The 16,711-nt window shown below is 50.3% G+C and overlaps 1 protein-coding gene across 1 annotated transcript in view; it reads right to left on the bottom strand.

Annotated features, from left to right (window-relative positions):
• Nucleotides 1-7,449: 7,449 nt before the first annotated feature.
• RPH3AL (rabphilin 3A-like (without C2 domains)) overlaps nt 7,450-16,711 on the bottom strand; it is an 88,099-nt gene continuing 78,837 nt past the window's right edge. Inside the window, exon 11 of the mRNA XM_015426679.1 lies at nt 7,450-7,899. Coding sequence (XP_015282165.1) covers nt 7,862-7,899 — 38 coding nt within the window. The 3' untranslated portion in view covers nt 7,450-7,861. The remainder of the gene's footprint in view (nt 7,900-16,711) is intronic.

A 16,711-nucleotide genomic window follows, 5' to 3' on the forward strand; every position in this document is an offset into this window, starting at 1 on the left:
TGGGAGGTTCTATCCTCCTCGAGACTTAGAGTGACTTCTGTTAAAGGAGCCAGTTCTTGGCTGGCAGGCTCTGCTGCTGGGAGTATATCAGGGGCTTGTGGTGCCAAGTCCCCTTGTTCCTGGCTGTCAGCTGACACATCAGGGGCAGGCATGACAGTCCCCAGCAACTGGCACTCAGAGGTCACTGTGGCTTGTATCAGACAGGGCAGCGCTATTAGCAAAGCAGAGAGCACAAGGGTGTCAGGGAACAGCTGGTTGTTAGGACGCATCGAGCAAGCAGATGGGGAGTGGTAGGATTGCCCATGTTAGAGGACATCCAGGTGACATCAGTGGCCATGCTGGAAGTTGGCTTGTGAGTCCCGGCGAGATGACAGTCAGGTGGTACCCCAGAAACATTCACAGAGGAGGAGGAGGAGGGGGAGGAGATTGGATTTATACCCCGCCCTTCACTACCCAAAGGAGCCTCAGAGCCACTTACAAACTCCTTTCCCTTCCCCTGTGAGGCAGGTGGGGCTGCCTCACAGGGGAACAACAGACACCCTGTGAGGCAGGTGGGGCTGAGAGAGCTCTGACAAAATCGGCTGTTTTTCAAGGACAGCTGTGCCAGAACTAGGGCTTGCCCAAGGTCATTCGGCAGGTGCAAGTGGAGGAGTGGGGAATCAAACCCGGTTCTCCCAGATTAGAGTCTGTGCACTTAACTACTGAGACTACTCTGGTGGCAGACTGGACTGCAGGTCAAGGGAGCACATCGAGTGAAGCTGGAATGAGGGTGAAGCGTTCCCGAGCAGAGTGCAGCAATAACGCTGGAGGAGGAAACCGGTGTGAACGACCAGGACAGCACTCAACGTTGACTTTGAACCCAAGCTCAAATTCCTCACCACTGCTTTCAACAGTGTGCCTTTCAGTGACACAACACACACCATCGCGCGCTCTCCCTTGAGCATGAAAACATCGCAACTGGGCATGCACATCTTCAACATAATTCTCTTTTAAATTGGGCTATTGGCTGAAACCCAAAACCACTTGGGACACGTGGAGAAGGAGAGAAGATGCCAAAATACACCACCATTTCATACTTCCCTTGAAGACTTTGGAGAACGGAATGGAAGATGATACCCCCTTCTCCAGGACACAATTCTTGGTGTCATATACTGGAGGGGAGGGGGAGAAAATGCAAAAACATGCTGCGACCACTGTTCCCTCTAAGCTGAGTTAGTGTGAGCCAGCTCACAGTTTTTTAGCCTCCAGCTCATAACATTTTTGACTTAGCTCAGAGTTTTAATGCTAGGAGCTCACAAAGCAGAGTTTTTACTCAAAAGGCTCCATAGCTTAGAAGTAGCATTGGCTGCAACACAACCTCTAAAACAAGGCCTCTCAAATACTTGCCATGTGCTGGTTTAAAAACTGTTCCCATGTAAGGTATTTGAACACCAATGCATGTTGACTCTGACCCGAGACGCATAAAACCTCCTCCCATTAAAGCTCAGGTTCAAACTGGCAAATGGATGCTTTGTATTTGGGGGGGGGGGGTGCAGAGTGTACCAGCAGAGTCCTTGACAAGGTAGCATTTCTCCAGCAAAGCAACAGCCCCTGCTTGCTGTGTTAAAACAAAATCCAAACTGCAATTAGCACAGAGAGCTTTAAAAAAAGAAATTGCAAAAGGGGGGAAAAGGGGGGATGGGGAGAAGGTAGGTATTAAAAGCCTTGAGATTGAATGCAGGGCAAAAGGTACAGATATATATAGAGCCATATGATTTCGACAAACAATACACCGATTTCTTTGGTGGGAAAACGTTGAATGGCCCCTTTCATTGTCAGGTGAATTGAATGACAAGCCGAAGGCCAAGAACGAGGACTCTGCAGCTGCGATTAAGTGCTACATTATGCTGGGTGGTTTTCAAGCTGGGGAGGGGGGGAAGATGTTTATGCAGAAAAGCAAAAGATGGGCTGACGAAAGATGCATTATTAATAGCACCGGGGCAGAAAGATGGAGAAGTTTCACAGCGCCGAGTCTCCTCCTCTCGGTTCTACACTTATTTCTGAGCTTGGCCACTTGGAAAGACGCTAAAAGAACTTCTCGTGCTTTCAGAGAGCCACTATGGTCCCGCAGCAGATGTGACCTGAGTGTCATAGTTTGGAGCTGCAGACACCTCCCACAGGAAGAGTCTCAGGATCCTGAGACCCAACAGAGCGCTCCCCCCTTGGCTGTCTTGGGAAACAGTGCAATGGGCGACACACTGACAGCACGGCTGATGCCGCGACTGGGTTTTCTGTGGTTCCACAGAACCACAGATTCCATTTGAGATATGAGCTGTGCCTACATTACTGTAAACTGAAGAAGATTGCTTTGAAACGTCTGGCGTATCTGGGAAGGACGTTTTCGACGGTTAGAAGCTTATATGCAACTGGGTTTTCTGGCATGGGATTTCTCAGTCATCAATCTTACTACGAACATGGTGTTAGTTCCCCCCCCCCTCACATTAGTATCCCACTTTTCAGCCAAAGTTGGTTCCCAAAGCAACTCCCAGCAAAGACCAATAGAAATACCCAATGGAAATGAGATTCTCTACTAGAGCTGGATGCAGGCATGAAGTAGGGAGGCATTGTTGTGTGTGTGCAAAGTTCTGTCAAGAATAGGGCTGCAGTGGCTCAAGTGGTTAAGACACTGAGCTGCAGACCAGAAGGTCGGTAGCCCAGCAGTTCGAGACCTGAGTGCCGCATGACGGAGTGAGCTCCCGTCTCTGGCCCCAGCTCCTGCCAACCTAGCCGTTTGAAAGCAAGAAATTGCAAGTAGATAAATAGGTACCGCTTTGGTGGGAAGGTAACAGCATTCCATGCGCCTCGGCGTCTAGTCATGCCGGCCACGTGACCATGGAAACGTCTTCGGACAGCACTGGCTCTTCGGCTTGGAAACAGAGGTGAGCACCGCATCCCTAGAGTTGGATTTGACTGGCTTTCGAGCAAGGGAAACCTTTACCTAAAGTGCTGTCAAACTGCATGCTGGGATATTTAGCACAGTACGAAGGCAGCCACACATGTGTATGAGTTTAAGAAAAAGAAACTTTACTGCATAAAGGAGAAAAGGGTTACATTAAGCGGTCAGGGACCCACGTACCTTCAGGACCACCTCTTCCAATATGTCCCCAGAAGAACACTCAGATCAGCTGATAACAACTTGCTGGTGATTCCCGCGGGGCCCTAGGGAGGTCTGGCTGTCCTCGACCAGGGCCAGGGCCTTCTCGGTCCTGGCCCCGACCTGGTGGAACTCTCTGCCAAACAACATCAGGGCCCCTGCAGGATGTGATGCAGTTCGGCAGGGACCGTAAGGCAGAGATGTTCTGCCAGACTTTTAGTTGAGGGCAGCGACGGTTAAGACTGGCACCCTTTTTCTTCCATGACCCCCACATCCCCTGCCCTGCCCTGCTGTGCAGACAGCACTGTAGCTGGCAAAAGGGGTTTATAATTGCCGTCTGGACTAGTTAATTTATTGGTGTATCGTGAGAATTTTAGGCTGATAGTATTTTTAACTGCTTTTAAGGTTGTGAATCGCCCAGAGCCTGCTTACAGGGTGGGCAATTCATAAATTTAATTAAATACATAAATAAGTAAAATAACATACTTCCTGTATAACTAGTTCTAAGTTCCATGTTGACTGCTTGGATGCTAAACCTCAAGTGTAGGAGAACAAAGGAGATAGTTTCCTAACAGTTCCCCACCTCCTACGGACGTGCCCAAACACACATAGCACCCCAGTGGAACTTGACCAGCCAACAGACATTCTACAACTCACTTCATTATGAATATTGTCACCTTCTCTCTGGTGGGAACTACCTGTGTAAGAACTAATTGGCCCTAAGCTGAATAAGTAACATTTGCATGCATAAGAAGGAGGAGGAGGAGGAGGAGGAGGAGGAAGAGGAGGAGGAGAATTGGATTTATACTCTGCCCTCCACTACCCAAAGGAGTCTCAGAGCGGCTTACAAACTCCTTTCCCTTCCCCTCCCCACAACAGACACCCTGTGCGAGCTCTGACAGAAACTGCTCTTTTTCAAGCTCTTATCAGAACTATGGCTTGCTCGAGGTCATCCAGCAGGTGCAGGTGGAGGAGTGGGGAATCAAACCCGGTTCTCCCAGATTAGAGTCCGCGCTCCTAACCACTACACCAAACATAAACATATTAACTCTTTCATTGCTGAAGGATGAACTTGCAAACTGCAACACTGCTGCTGACTTGCTGCGACCGTGCCGGGTTTTCAAGGCAAGAGACGTTCAGAGACGCTTTGCCATGGCCTGCCTCCCCATAGCAACCCTGGACTTCCTTGGTGGTCTCCCGGTCTAAGTACTAACCAGGGTTGGTCCTATTTAGCTTTCAAACTCTGAGGATATTGGGCTTGCGCCGTTATGCTCTGCCTTTTCCTTCCATCAATAGCAGTTAGATGGAAGCTAGAAAAACTGGAGCTCTCAGTTGGAACTACGTACAGGCTCAGTGGAGGTTTCGATATAAAAAAAATCTCAGCTCGGGAAAAGAGATCTTCTTTCCTCCGTCGACGGTAATGAAATTTGATAAGAAGAATTATTTGGAAACTGACTCATGTTTATGTGCATCAACAGCACACAAGAAAACAAACGGAATAGGAGAATTAGAAAAGAGGCAGGATGAAAACACGGCGAACGTATAGGAAACTGAAACAAAATGAAAAATGACCTTTTTTTTGGAGGGCCCAGGCTAGCCTCGTCAGATCTCAGAAGCTAAGCAGTGTTGGCTCTGGTTAGGAGTTGGATGGGAGACCAGCAAGAAAGTACAGGGTTGCTATGCAGAGCAAAGCAATGGCCAATCACTTCTGTTGGCCTCTGCTCTGACTTGGAAGACCCAGGATAGCTTGATCTCATAAATGCACAGGATTACATCTGGGCCACAAAAAAGGTCAAGCACAAATACTGGATGGGGGATACGTTTCTGGGGAGTAGGGTATGCGAAAGAGATCTTGGGGTAAGGGTGGACTGTAAACGAAATATGAGCAGTCAGTGTGATGCGGTGGCAAAAAAGGCAAATTCAGTCTTGGGTTGTATTAAAAGGGGCATAGCATCCAAATCGCAGGAGATACTGCCTTGGTCAGACCGCACCTTGAACACTTTGTGCAGTTCTGGAGGCCTCACTTCAAAAAGGATGTGGACAAAATCGAGAGGGTGCAGAAGAGAGCGACGAGGATGAGCCAGGGGTCTGGAGACTGAGCCCTACGAGGAAAGGCTCGGGGCCTTGGGAATGTTTAGCTTGGAGAGGAGGAGATTGAGGGGGGACATGATTGCTCTCTTTAAATATTTGAAAGGCTGTCATTTGGAGGAGGGCAAGGAGCTGTTCCAGTTGGCAGCAGAGGAGAGGACCCGAAGCAACAGGTTTAAATTACATGCAGAAAGGTATTGGCTGGGGGGAAAAAATTCACGGTCAGAGTGGTTCAGAGGTGGACTCAGCTGCCTAGGGAGGTGGTGAGCTCCCTTTCACTGGCAGCTTTCAAGAAGAGGCTGGCCAATATTTGTCAGAGATGCTTTAGGCTGGTCCTGCATTGGACTAGATGGTCTGTATGGCCCTTCCAACTCTATGATTCTGTGAAATCTTGGCAGCTAAGCAGGGTCAGGCCTGGTCAGTGCTTGGACAGGAGACCAAGGAAGTCCAGGGTCGCTACGCAGAGGCAGGCAATGGCACAACCACCTCTGTCTGTCTCTCCCCTGCCCTGGGTGCTCCCGGCTGGCCTCTTCCCGTCAGAAGGACGCTAAGCAGGGCTGGCCCCGATTAGGAGTTGGACGGGAGAGCAGCAAAGAAGGCCAGGGTTGCTGTGCAGAGGTGAGCAATGGCAGACGGCCTCTGAAGTCTCTCGCCTTGAAAACCCTACAGGGCTGCCATACGTTGGCTGTGTGACTTGACGGCACTGTCCACATACAACACCAGGAGGCTTTCTTGGCCTCCTCGACAGCAGCTGAAAGGTGAGCAAGGGGCTTCAGGCGGAGAGCAGCTGGATATTCCCGCGTGGCAAAGGGCCGTGGCTCCCCGTTTCCTGCAGGCTCGCCTGTCCCAGTAACACGCGCTGATGACGAAGGGTGGGGAGAGCATTCCTCCAAACCATAGAGCGTCATGGCTAGGGACTTCTAGACTTCATTTCCCCTTGCTTTCCCTCCAGATTTTGCAATATCAAGGTTTACTTTGGAAGACTTAAAAGTTGCAGTTTTCTTAAGTTGGGGTAACCCCTCTCATTGTTAAGTATGAACCTATTTGAAGATCCCCCCCTCCCCTTTACTGAGAGAAGATACCTTGATCTCTTGGAACTTGGAAAATGTTGTGTGTTCCCTGATGAGAGTTCCAAGTGAAGGATATGTGTATGCACTTAAAAGGTTGATTGCAAAACTTTGAGGGTGTTTCCCCCCTCATTTTGCAAAGAAAACAATATGCAAAAACGGCTTTATCCAAGAGAGCTCATAAAAGCAATAATGAACGTCTATTGAGTCATGTCCACTATATTCAACAAGGGCTTGCTTTCACTTGCCATCCAATCGCGCGGTTATATTTTTAACCTGCCCTCCCCCTGTACAGCTAAAGGCAGAACACCAGGTCCTCCCCCCTCCATCTTATTCTCACAACAACCCTGTGAGGTTGGCTAAGGCCAAGAGAGATTCACCCGACGCCACTCAATATATTTCACAGCTGAGCAGGAAAGAAGGATTTAGGATATTGGAACACAGCTGAACCCTCCAAGGAGCAAACATTTACAGGCTCGTGAATCCCTGTTTGGCACAGACATTAATGAAGAACAGAAAGAAGCTATTGGGGGGGGGGCAAAGGAGGAAGGGTGCTGGATTTTATTCCAGAGGAGAGCTCAGGAACCCTGTAAGAAAAAACAGTATACAGTTTTAAGGGTCGAGTAAGCAACAGGTTTAATCCATCAAGAATACACATACCTTTCAACTAAAAACAAAACAAACCGCAAAACATCAACACAATACACTGTACGCAACATATGCAGGCTTTACAATGCAGGGCACGGCAAGGGGGCTGCTCCTCTCCCAGTGCCCCGACCCTCTACCCACCCACGACAAAGAGCAGGGCCTCTGTCTATGGATCAGCCAGCATGGCAGAGAGACACAAACCCAAGCCTGGGCTCGGAACATGACTGTGGGGGGAGGAAGGGTTCTTGCTCCCCCCCCCCACAGCCATTCTCTGCACTGAAACAGTGCTGCAGAGACCCAGGATCTCTCTACCTCCTCCGCACCAGTTCTGGGTGCTGCCATCTTAAATTTCCTCCTCCTCGAAACGAGACCTCCGTGGAATGCTCCCTGCTTGCAAGGGACAGGAAATCCTTTGTTTCTATACACCTCTCCTGCAAGGCCAAGCAGGTGGCATAAGGGAATTCACAAGAGGCATTCTGAGGCACATGCAAAGAATTAAGTCTCGTGGTCCACAGGGCCTCTCCTGGGAGCCGACGCACCCCTCTCCTCTGTGCTCTCGCCACCAGGCCGCACTCTGACCGTCCCGCAGGAACGTCTTCAGAAGTCTCTGGACTCATCGGAACTTTCACACTTGACAGTGGAGAACAGAAGAACCTCAAGATCCAAAGCTCGGTGGGGATGGGTGGGGCCTCAGGGTCCCCAAACCCAGCCCTTCCAGCTTCTTCTTCGGCGGCAAGAAGAATGAAAAGGAGGCACGGACACCAAACAGATGGACAACCATGGCGATGGCCTCATCTCCACACTGCCAAAGCTGGGTCCTCCTCAAGGCTGGTGCCCAATCATGGCCTGGAGCTGCCATCTACCCAAATTTCCATCTGGCGGGCTGAGGGGAGAGCAGCTCGGAACTCAATGCCTTTGGCTGCCATCAGCACCAGGGACTGCTTGGGAGGAGACGCCTTTTCCCTTTTGAGAGAAAGCAGACGAAATAAAACAAAATTAATACAACCAGGAAAGAAAAGGCTGCCCTTGAAGAATTCAGGGAGGCTAAGGTTATCTGCTGTTTATTTATGCCCCACGTGTCCGCCCAGTGGGGACCCAAAGCAACCTGGGGGTGGGAAGTGCCATCACGTCCCAGCTGACTCAGGGCGACCCTGTGGGGTTTTCAAGGCAAGAGGTGAACAGAGGTGGGCTGCCATTGCCTGCCTCCGTGTCGTGACCCTGGTATTCCCTGGAGGTCTCCCATCCAAATACGAGCCAGAGCCAATCCTGCTTAGCTTCCGAGATCGGGCTAGCCTCAAATATCTAACTTACAAAGCAACTTACAACACCATTATGTCCTCTGCTCTATTATATCCTCACAACAAAGCTTTGAAGTAGATTAGGCAGAGAGAGAGAGAGAAACTGCCCCAAGGTAACCAGGCGAGCTTTCATGGGAGTCATACCTGGTTGTACCAGATTTTAGTCCAATGCTGTAACCACTGTGCAACGCTGTCTACCGCTAGCTTAAGGTAAGCGAAACAGCCATTCCTGTATCATGTCATTGTGAATCTTCTGATCTTCCCACCTCATGTTTTCATTGCTATGACATTGACTCCCAATATGTTTGGATTTTTAAAAAATGTTTATACACCCAAAATAACCCCCCAGATTAACATTTTTAAAGGCACAAATTTAACTGAAGCAATTGTGAAGAGGTGTGGGGGGGAAATCAGGCAAAATTTCCAAACGGAACTAGCAGGCTTGCAAAATCAGGCTCATCGTACAGCCCTTTCGGCACTAACAGCTGGCACTGGAGAATCTGAAGAGACAGGCCTTAAGGGTTGACTTCGCAGCCGCACGCATTCCCTCTGCACTGGTGTTTTCCCCTCCGGTTTATTTATTTCTGTATTCTGCATGCATTCTGCATCTACAAGCAAAACTTGCATTTTTTGCCTAATATGGAAATGTCACATGACGTGTGGGTGGCGTCCAAAGTTTTTAAAAATTCACGCAATCGTCCTGCCACAGTTAAAACTTTTAACTGCAGACCCAACCCCTCCCTCTCTTCGTGATTCTGCAAAAAGAAAGAGAAGGGAGGGGGAAATCCAGGCCCACATATGCAAGACTGACACATTTGGGAGCAGGGAATCCCCTAGTCCTTTATATTTACTGATTCCTTCTTATGCTCTCTCTGACTTTTTAAAAGTTTGCGCGGGTGGGAGGACACATTCTCTTTTGTCTTTGGAGAAGGAAGGCAATAAAACAGAACAGGGAGGAAGCATCAGCCTAAAGAGAGAGAGGCGGAAATGGAGGAGGCCAGTGGGCAGCACTTAAATACCCGCAGAAACAATTCTACTTTAGAAAGGATTAGCGATTCAAAAGCGGATGAGGACAAAGAATCGCTGCAAAAGGAGTTTTGGTAACTGTGGAGTGACAGTGTGCTGGAAGTTGTCTGAATGCAGATTCTTATAAAACAAACGTAGAAACAAGAAAAAGCGCGCCACAAACTGGAAGTGAACGCAGGAGGGAACGTAGAACGGAAGAATATGATATGCTCAGGAGCCAAGGCAAAGTACGGGTGCAGAAAGGGCCTTAGTCCCAGACACGTCTGCTCACAGGGATCACAGGCTGCCTGGGACCACTAATCTGGTTCTCGGCTGGTAACCAGCCCACCTGCCAAGCTGACCGCCACCCATTCTGGGGAGTATCCCCCTCCCCCTCATTGTGTCCAGTCACTGGGAAGGCTAGGCTTTGCAGACTGGCATTCAAGATACCTTTTGTACTAGTTGCAAATGTCTTACATGAGTCTACTGTGCTTCCCACTTTCCCATTCTGGTGGACGAAAGTGGGTTCAGACCAGTTTATTTTGTTTCAATCCATGTTCCAGTTTGGTGTAGTGGTTAAGAGCGGCGGACTCTAATCTGGAGAACCGGGTTCGATTCCCCACTCTTCCACAGGCAGGCAGCTGGGTGACCTTGGGCCAGTCACAGTTCTCTCAAGAGCAGTTCTCGAAAGAAATCTCTCAGCTCCACCTATCTCACAGGGTGTCTGTTGTGGGGAGAGGAAGGGAAGGAGATTGTAAAGCCACTCTGAGACTCCAAGGGAAGGGCGGGGTATAAATCCAATCTTTTCTTCTTCTTCTTCTTCTGTGTGGGGAGCAACCAATACACCTCCAAGGCTGTACGTATTATGGGGGAATACTGCTGTAACATTTTTGCTCTTTCTCTGTGTGACCCCTTTATATGTAACCTCTTGCCTTCCTTATTTTGCTGCCACCAAAGGCTCTTGACTTAGACTAGTTAGCTGAACCCAAAGAACGGGATGGCTTAGTTTTATATGGTAGAAGGACAGAATGGTCAGCACGTGGGGTTGGCTCTGAGGTAAAAGTTCCACACAGAGCAGAGATTTCTCTCAGAGCACTCCACAGCACCTCTCCTCCAAATAAAACAGGTTTTTGTCCTTAAACATAAATAGAGTTCATAACAGTGTATAGGTTTCTGTATGGCTTATAAGCATAATGGTTTCAGATAGGTACACCAGCATAATGGTTCCTTTTAAAAAATATTTATATTTTTATTAATTTTTGTAAATAATGTTAACATTGCTATAACAAGTATTTACATAACTTAACAGGCCCCGGTCACACGAGCGGGATAATCCGCAGGGGATGGGAGGCTTTTTGAGCCGGAGCAAAAAGACGCGCGGTAGCGCAATCTCACCTTCCCCCGAGGCTCCATGCCCAAGTCTCCGGCAGCCTATCACACCACGCGAGGTAACACAGCAGCAAGGCATTTGTGCGCAGGCGTGGGATGCCGATGGGCGCTGGCTGCGACGAGCTACCACCGCTTCCTGATCAGACGCCTGCACGCGCCGCGCATTATCGGGAAACTAGTACATGGTTCCTGGTAGCTTTTAAATCCGCGTCTTCGGGCCGAAGCTGCGGGTTAGAGACGGGAGTGCGACGTTTCCCAGATGTTCGGGTATGATCGCGCAGCTCTAATCTGCAGGCAAGCCGTCCCTCCCACGGGGCAAATTGGCCGTGTGAACGGGGCCCTAATCACACAGACTTATTTTCTTACTGGCCACTTAGACCAATAACTTCCACACAGCTTAACTTCCCAACTTGTGCCCAGCCCAATTTCCCCACAGATTTCCCCCCCCCTCTGTTGCCCCTTATTTATTTATTTATTTATTTTTCGCATTTATACCCTGCCCTCCCCGATAGGCTCAGGGCAGCTTAGGCTAGCAAGTTCCACACAGAGCAGAGATTTCCCTCAGAGCACTCCACAGCACTTCTCCCAAGCTCCTTCCTCGGCACGCACACCCACTCTCACACAAGGCCTCTCTCTGAACCAGAAACTCAACTCTGGCCCCTCGGATGCCCTTCCCATCCCATCCTCACACATGTCATTCACCCATCCAGCCCCCTCTTTCTTACTCTACAGGACTGCAATCTAGATCACAGCAACATACGTTTAAATCCTCATTAAAACACAGAAGTAAAACACACAAAACACCACAATTGTGCAGGAATGAAATTTGGAGGAAAGCTTCCCCAGGAAGCCGAGAAGCAGCTGGTTTATGTTTGAGGGAAACTAATTTCTTGTCCTCTCAACGTTAAGTTCAAAAACAAAAAAAAGGAGTCTAATTTCTGGCAGTCTGCAGGGGATGTGCAGATGGCCTGGAAGTCAGCAGGTGGCCAAAGACTTCTGGTGCTCACAGGGGAGGGAGGTGGGGATCGGGCAAAGAAAGGTCTTCCTCATCACCTGGGACACCAAGGACTGAGCCTGGGACTTTCTGCATGCCGGTCAGGGGTTCTGTCATGGAACTGTGGCCCGCCTGCGAAGCCCACCCCAAATTCACATTGGATCAATAGGATACGGCTAGGATGTTGGAATCAGACTTGGTGTTGATACTTAAGGGCAAAACTGTTCCTTATATGGAGAGGCTGCTTCACACTTCTCTACGCTGAAGGATGTTAACAGCAGACCATTTCTTAGTGAAGAACAGGTGCTTGAGATTTGCAAGACACCTGTAGGACCCATCTGTTAGCATAAATACAAGCTGAAATGGTGGGAAACAAGCAGATTCACAGGCAGGTATTGTTGACCTCACTCCAGCTCCCAGCCGAAGAAGAAGAAGGAGAAGAAAAAGAAGAAGAGAAGAAAAAGAGAAGAGATTGGATTTATACCCCGTCCTTCACTACCCAAAGGTGTCTCAGAGCGGCTTACAAACTCCTTTCCCTCCCCCTCCCCACAACAGACACCCTGTGAGGTAGGTGGGGCTGAGAGAACTCTGACAGAAACTGCTCTTTTTTCAAGGACAGCTCTTATCAGAACTATGGCTTGCCCAAGATCATCCAGCCAGGTGCAAGTGGAGGAGTGGGGAATCAAACACGGTTCTCCCAGATTAGAGTCCGCGCACTTAACCACTACACCAAACTGGCTCTCAACACCAAAACTGGAGGAGGAGGAGGAGGAGATTGGATTTATACCCCGCCCTTGAGGACCCGAAGGAGTCTCAGAGCAGTTTATAATCTCCTGTCCCTTCTCACAACAGACACCCTGTGAGGTAGGTGGGGCTGAGAGAGCTCTTTCGAGAACTGCCTTTGAGAGAACAGCTCTGAAAGAGCTTGTAGCTGACCCATGGTCACCAAACTGGCTCTCAAAGTCAGCCAGACATCTCTGAGCACTCGTTCTCCATGCTGTGATGCTGGACCTAACTCCTGGGATATGTGGCTTGATCTCCATTAATGCCAAACAAAGATACACATGCATAGCAGTGGGATGGGCCCAACACAGACTGGAGATGCAGAGCTGAGAAAGATGGAAGTTGACACCCTGCACCATTTCCCCAATCAGAAACGGCTCACTTGGGCTGCTTTTAGTCCCAGGCAGGAAAGGCAGCAGGCATAGGGTTACCAAGTACCTACCTATGAATTGGCGGGGGACACGTGTAACACAGCCGCGTCGCACTATCCTGTTGCCTAGACGTGACGTAAGCACGCTGGGCACGTAGCCGGGCGAAGCTCTGGAAATGGGGCTAGAAACTCAATGGTACCATCGAGTTTTCAGCTAAAAAAAAAAATTGGGGAAAAAAAAAGGTTTTAGCTCCATTGCCAGAGCGTCGCCCGACTACATGCCCACGTCATGTCTGGGCAACAGGATAGTGCAGCGCCTGTGTTTTCCCCGTGGGAATGTTCCCGCCAAGAACTATATGTCCCCCGCCGATTTGCGGTAAGTACTTGGTAGCCCTAAGTAGGCATGACGTGGGCACTACTGTTTTCGCCTCTGGGGGCTTAATACAGGCAATGCAGGGGGAGGGTGCCCATCAGGGGAAAGAGGCAGGCCCCTTCTCCCAGCACCACAGCCCCAATCCCCAGGGGGCCTCCAGCAACTTCTTTTTGAAGCCAACACGTTTGAGATTCCGTCGTGCTGTGCCACGTGTGGTGTGGGGCCTTTAGCCCCTCCCATAAGAACATAAGGAGAGCCCTGCTGGATCAGACCCGTGGTCCATCTAGTGCAGCATCCTGTCTCACTCAGTGGCCAACCAGTTCCTCTCGACGGCCAATGACAGGGCACAGAGGCTGAGGCCTTCCCCTGATGTTGCCTCCTGGCTCTGGGATGCTGAGGTTTAGTGCCTCTGAATGTGGAGGTTCCACTCAGCCACCATGGCTAGTAGCCACTGACAGACTTATGCTCCACGAATCTATCTAATCCCTTTTTAAGGCTGTTTATTCCTGTAACCATCACTACATCCTCGGGCAGTGAATTCCACATTTTAATCTCTCTCTGTGTAAAGTCTTATTTCCTTTTGTCCCCCCTGAACCTACCGCCCATCAGCTTCATTGGATGCCGTCAAGTTCTAGAATTATGGGAGAGAGAGAAAAATTTCCCTTTGCCAACTCTCTCCACCCCGTGCATAATTTTATAAAACTCTTCAGCCTTTTCTCATAGGGAGGGCGCTCCGACCCTCTAACCATCTGGGTTGCCCTCCTCTGTACTTTTCCCAGCTCCGCAGTGCCCTTTTGGAGATACAGTGACCAGACGGTACACAGGACGCGCCACAGGTCTATACAGGGGCATTACAACATCGGCCATTTTATTCTCAACCCCTTTCCTAATAACCCCTAACATAATGTTTGCCTTTTCCACCGCTGCAGCACACTGGGTGGACACTTTCATTGGGCTATCCACTACAACCCCAAGATCCTTTCCCCTTTCAGTCTCAGCAAGGTCACGCCCCATTAGCCTAGACTTGAATCCTGCCCTCTCTCGCTCCGCTTTCCACATCCAAAGACGTGAGTGACACAAACCATTCTTTTCAGCCTCCACCTGCAGAGAGACGAAGCTTCAGGCACTTGCCACTTTACTTCTGGGTAAAGGCTAGCCTGCTGGGGCATTAGCGGCCATTAATGAAATGTTGACAGATCATCAGTTAGCAGTCTCTAGTATGGGAAGGTGCAGTGAAATAGCATGGCCCCTCATGACTCCCCACCCCGCTTCGAAGCTGCTCAGACGTTATTCAATAAGACAGGGAATTAAAATGCAAATTAAGCACATTTCAGGGGGGGGCGAAGAGGTCCCACCATTCCAATCTCCGATTTCTGTCACGCACACTCATTTCTTGGTGAGGTGTTTCTGCGCAGAGGGAACCAAGCCCCGCTTCCCAAAGATCTTTTTCATGACGCTCCAGTTCTACATTCCCGTTCGACCCTGTGCGGCAATCATTAAAAGCTTGCTAAGAGCCATAATGATGCGGAGAGTTATGGATTGTTAGCCCGGCTGCTGTTAGAAAACAAGGTCCATTAGCGCTTTACAGAAGTAAGTCCTTGCGGGAGAGGAGCGGAAAGGAGAAAGCGCGTGGTGGGGGGAGAGGACGAGGGAGACTGAAACGAGAGGGAGGGAGGGAGGGAGGGAGAGCCAGCTGCTTGCAAAGGCCTGCGGAGGAGGGGAAACGAGGGCCTGCAGCCAGCGCTGGGCAACTGCCGCAGCTACACGGGAACGTGTGAAAGCTGCAAGACGGGGCACTACCTGCAGAACTTAGCAGCCTCAGAGAAATCCGACAAATCCGAGTCAGCCACGGGATGTAGCCTCCCTTGTCACATCATGGGGGTTAACACTGGGACGGAACCCTGATCGCGTATTTATGTGTCGGCACACCCTAGGCATCAGCCCTTGCTATTGTTCAGGGGCCTAGATGGGTACCAGGCTCAGTCCCCGGCATCTCCCGTTGACCGGCCTCAAGGCGGCCTGAGAACCTGAGAACTGCTACCAATGGGCGAGACTCACCAGGAGGAGGCGACTGGCCTGGCTTAGGGCAAGGCACTTCCTTGCATCACAGCTCAGGGTTTTCAAGCTGACGCACCCCATCTACAACATGGCGCTCCCAGCTTCCCTTCAAGGGCTGTAGACAGGATTGCTACGACAATGTATGAGAAGTGCCTTGAACACCGGAAGCTCCAGACCACAACGGCTAAAATGCATTGCTACTGCTAAATACAGATTGCCCTTCCCAGCTGCCTCATCTCTTCCAGATGAAGAAGAGAAACGAGTGCCGTCAAATCACACCCAATGCATCCATGGGGCTTTCCAGTCAAGAGATGAGTGGAGGTGATTTGCCACTGACTTCCGCTGTGTGGCAACTTCAAGCCCAGTCTTCCTTGGTGGTCAACCTTCCAAGTACTGGCCACGGCCAACCCTGCTGAGCTCCCAAACTCGGACTAGCCCAGGTCAGCAGGGCTGTTTGGGCTGCCCTTGCAGATGAAGGGACCCTTAGTCTCCCAAAGGCATGAGGCCTTCCCCTGACGTTGCCTCCTGGCACTGGGATTCAGGGGTTGACTGCCTCTGAACATGGAGTGTCCCTTTAGTCACCATAGGTAGTAGCCACTGACAGACCTCTCTTCCATGAATCTATCTGTTCCCCTGTCTATGCCTGTGCTCATCACTTCATCCTCTGGCAGCAAATTCCACATTTTACTCACTCGTTGTGTACGGAAGTAGTCCCTTTTGTCCTGAAAGGGTGTGCCAAAAGGATCAGTGCCCCTGGGAGGACCATGTTTTTATTTTATTTATGTCCTGCCTTCCTACCTCACCAAACCGATGCCTAAGGCAGGTAGCGACACAGGTTAAAACAATTCTGCAATAAAACCAGCACCCCCACCCCCACACAATTCTCAACACAGAGAGAGAGAGAGAGAATCAGGAGAAGAAGGCAAGATGGCCTGATTCATCCTCTCCCTCGGGGATAGTCAGCTCTTCCGGCTGACTAAGAAGTTGGCTCGCTTGCAGCGCGCAAAGACAGCGTCCTCCAAAAGCTCACAGCTCTTTTCCACCCGCCTCCTTTCCCTGGCGATCGCAACGGCAGTGCCACACCAAGGAAGGTGCCTTGGTCCCTCTCTCACGCCCGTGGCCCTTGGGCTAGTAAAAGTCCTCACAAAGGGGAGGGGCTTTTGCAGACAGGGAGGCGCGGTCAAGGAAGTCCCGCCACATCCTTTGGCTCCTGGCTGCCGGGCACCAGCAACAAGAGGCGGGCCAGCCTAGGGAGGTGCGAAGAGCAGAACTGGTCAGCAGTGGGGGCAGGCAGGTTTTGAATTGATTGACTTATTCCCTGCCTTTCTCCCCAGTGCGGCTTGCATCGTTCTCCTCTCCTCTGTTTGATCTCCGCAACAACCCTGTGAGGTAGGTTAGGCTGAGACTGTGTGACTGGCCCAAGGTCACCCAGCGAGCTTCCATGGCATAAGTGGGGATTCAAACCTGGGTCTCTTAAATTCTAGTCTGACACAACCACTACACTG

The sequence above is a fragment of the Gekko japonicus genome, unplaced genomic scaffold (assembly GCF_001447785.1).
Source record: "Gekko japonicus isolate JY-2015 unplaced genomic scaffold, Gekko_japonicus_V1.1 scaffold2457, whole genome shotgun sequence".
Classification (NCBI taxonomy): Eukaryota; Metazoa; Chordata; class Lepidosauria; order Squamata; family Gekkonidae; genus Gekko; species Gekko japonicus.